Here is a 3,949-nt window from a genome sequence, read left to right on the forward strand (position 1 = left end):
ATTCCAAAAGAAATGTAATGTTGGCTCTGTTAAAAATCCATAAAACCTAAAAAAAATAAAGGAAAATTGAAGACAGACCCACACAAAAAATTATGTAATGCAGGAAGTGATGCAGTTCAGTGGGGAAAGAATTTTTCAACTAAAAAGTATTGGGACAAATGGTTACAGACCAATATCTCTGATGAACATAGATGCAAAAATCCTCAGTCACCACGGTTAAGTGGGATTTATTTCAGGGATGCAATGATAGCTCAATAACTACAAATCAATCCATATGATAAACTACATTAACAAAATGAAGGATAAAAACCATAGGATCATCTCAACAGAGACAGAAAAAGCATTTGACAAAATTCAACCTCTATTCATGATAAAAACTCAACATAGTAGGTTTACAGGAAACATACCTTGACATAATAAAAAGCCATCTATGATGAACCCACGATTAACATTATACTCAGTGGTGAAAAGCTAAAAGCTTTTCTTCTAAGATCAGGAAGAAGACAGGGATGTCTACTCTCACAACTTTTATTCACATAGTACTACAAGTTCTAACCACTGCAATCAGACAATATAAATAAATAAAATGCATACAAAATGATGAGGAAGAAGTAAAATTGTCACTATTTGCAGATGACAGTATACAATATGGAAAACAAAACGCTAAAAACACTAAAAAAAAACAAAAAAGAAAAACCTGTTAGAACTGACAAATGAGTTCTGTAAAGTTGCAGGATATAGGAATCTCATATTAGTTGTACATCTATACACTAATAACAAAGTAGCAGAAGAAGAAATTAAGAATTAAATACCTAAGGGTAAACTTAACCAAGCAGGTGAAAGACCTGTACCCTGAAAACTATAAGAAATTGATGAAAAAACTTGAAGATGACACAAATAAATGAAAAGATACAAATGAAAAGAAAGAAGATACATTCCTCATGGATTAGACGAATTAATATTGCCAAAATATCCATACTACTCAAAGAAATCTACAGATTCAATACAATGCCTATCAGAATGCCAATAGTATTTTTCACAGAACTAGAACAAATAATCCTAAAATTTGTATGGAAGCTCACACACACAACACACACACACACACACACACACACACACACACACACACACACAACCTGAATAGCCAAAGCAAATGTAAGAAAGAAAAACAAAGCTTAAGGAATCACAACCCCATGTTTCAAAATATACTACAAAGCTACAATAATCAAAACAGTATGGTACTGGCACAAAAAAGGACACATATATCAATAGAACAGAATTAAGAGCCCAGAAAGAAATCCACACTTACATGATAAATTAATCTATGATAAAGGATGAAAGAATATCCAATGGCAAAAAGACAGCCTCTTCAATAAACAGTGCTGGGTAAACTGGACAACTACATAAAAAAGAATGAATCTGAAGTATTTCCTTGTACCACACACAAAAATAAACTCAAAATGGATTAAAGACCTAAATGTAAGATCCGAAACAATAAAACTCCTAAAGGAAACATAGGCAGTAAACTCTTGAACATTGGCTTTAGCAGTACTATATACCAGCCATTCATGCCACATCTTCTGTGTAATGTGTGTTGATGTTTTTGCCACCTTTGATATTATTGAGTTTGGGGACATTTTCTATTTAACGTGTTGAAATCATCTTTTTCCATTTTGTTTCCTTTGCCTGAGGAAACAGATCCAGAAAACATACTATTTCATTTTCTGAAATTCCTTCTTTCCTGTGAGTTTTACTAGTGAGGACTGAATAAACTAATTTTTTAAACAAGTATAATACAAGTCAGGTAGTAAGTTTGAATATATACAGTTAACCTTAGGATATATTTTGCTACCGTTATTAATAATTACCACAGTCTGGCTTCCAACAACAACAACAACCAAAACTGCAGGTAGGAAAAACAAAACCGCAGTTAGTTTGCCTTGATCATTTTTTTAAAGCTTTTTTTATCACAGAAAATTAGGATTTCTAATTTCTCTCCCGAATGAGAAGAATTTCAAGGACCATGTGAGTGGGGCAGGGAAACAAGTGATCCATGAGGAAGTAAAGGCTTTTCATATCTCCTGTAAAATCTTAGAGGACATTAGACACAGACTACTTTTTTTTTGGTAAAGTTTATTTATTTATTTTGAAAGAGAGAACGTGCGAGTCAGGGGGTGGCAGAGAGAGAGAGAGAATTCCAAGCAGGCTCCTCAATGCCAGCACAGAGCCCCATGCGGGGCTCCAACCCAGGAACCACGAGGTCATGACCTGAACCTAAGTGGGAAGCTTAACGGGCTGAGCCACCCAGGCGCCCCAGGCAACGACTACTTCTTAAAGTAAACAAGCAGTTTTTGATCCTGTGCTCTGGCTCTCCACCCCTCACCCCACCCCACCCCCCAAAAGAAAGGCAATAAAGGCCAGTGGAACCCACAGGCACATCCAAGGGGTATTCTCCCTACAGTTTCTTAAAAACCTCCCGCTACTGCACGTCACTAAATCTAATCCCCCGTTAGGCAGGAGGCGGGGCTTATATTGAAACCGCCTCTGCCGGTCACCTGACTTCTCCTATTAATAATTCAATGCTTACCCTGACGTGTGAGGGCCTACTCTGCGCCACCAGAACCTGGACTGAGGGTCTCCCGGGAGGCGCTCCCAGAACTCCCGGGCACTCACTCTGCGTCGCGCCATACCGCGCCCCGCCGTGCCCCACCGCCTCACCTGTCGTCGAGACCTGTCACTGCGTGCAGGACCCAGCCCCTCACGCCCTCCGCCAGGCCCCCCCCGGCAGCGCCACCCGCAGCGCCGTCCAGGTGATGGGCAGCCGGCCCCGCAGCCCCAGCGCTTACCCTGCGCCCTGTCCCGGACCGCCGTCCGGAGGACCCGGCCCCGCCAAGCGCAGCCGAACCGAGGAGCTTGCAGGCCTGGAAGGCCTGGAGGGGCCCCCGGCCGCCGGTGCCCTTACCTCAGTGGTGGTCCTGGCCATGGGATGTGTCCTGCAGATGTCCCTGGACGACGTCGACCTGGTGCTCGAGCCCGAGCCAACGTCGGTCCTGCAAGTGTCTGTCGGAGAGCTCACCCTGCTGCTGGTCCCCGAGGCCCTCCTGCGCTCAGGAGAGCAGGGCCACTCGCTTGTCGGCCTGGAACCCGGCGCTTTCCTGGGCGCGCCCGGGCACGACGTCGCCGTCGAGCAAGGATTCTTCCACGCATCTGTCCCACAGATGGTCCCCCAAGAAGAGGCCTACGAGGAAGACGCGGACCCCGCGTTCCTGCCGCCTCGGATGGACCCTGCAGCCGGCTCCATCGCTGGGCTCCGCCCCTGCGCGGGAAGCGTGGCCAACCCCCAACCTGTGGGCCAGGTACTAGAGCCCCGGTCTTGGGCCCCCACTCCTAGCCCAGAGAGACGCTCTTCTTTCCGCTACTTCAACCTGGACGTCCACCTTCTGGAGCCCTTCCCCAACTCGCCACTCCAACCTCTACCTCCCTCTCCGAGTCCAGGTCCCCACGCGCGCCCCCAGCGCCCTCCGGGTCCTTCTCGCAAGGCCCGGAGACGCCTGTTCCAGGAATGAACTACTCCCACAATCTCTCACCACCCGGCTTCGGCACTAGTGATCCTCCACTACATGCTGTGAACACATACCACCACTCAGAGATGAAGTATCTGCATCGTAGACAATGGGCAGCTGCAGTTTTTGTTATGTTAGTTTTTGTCTCATTTTGTTTAGCTAAATGCCTTGATCGGTAGCAGGCATGGATGGGTGGGTGGATGGATGGGTGGGTGGATAGATAGATAGATAGATAGATAGATAGATCGATAGAGTCTGGTAAGGACCTTTAGCAGGGAGAGTAGACCACACATAATCAACGATGGATTTTCAGGTCCCTTGCTTGTGGTGCATGAGCTGTTTCTTCCACTTCTGTCATCTTCAGCCAACCCTATTCTTCTTGTTTC

General features: G+C 45.4%; 1 protein-coding gene across 1 annotated transcript; it reads left to right on the forward strand.

The window, feature by feature from the left end:
• Positions 1 to 2,813: 2,813 nt before the first annotated feature.
• LOC122198804 (proline-rich protein 23A-like) lies at positions 2,814 to 3,566 on the forward strand. Its single transcript, XM_042903607.1, has one exon. The coding sequence runs from the start codon at positions 2,814 to 2,816 to the stop codon at positions 3,564 to 3,566; it is 753 nt and encodes a 250-aa protein (XP_042759541.1).
• The last annotated feature ends 383 nt before the right edge of the window (positions 3,567 to 3,949 follow it).

Source organism: Panthera leo, chromosome C2 (assembly GCF_018350215.1).
Source record: "Panthera leo isolate Ple1 chromosome C2, P.leo_Ple1_pat1.1, whole genome shotgun sequence".
Lineage (NCBI taxonomy): Eukaryota > Metazoa > Chordata > Mammalia > Carnivora > Felidae > Panthera > Panthera leo.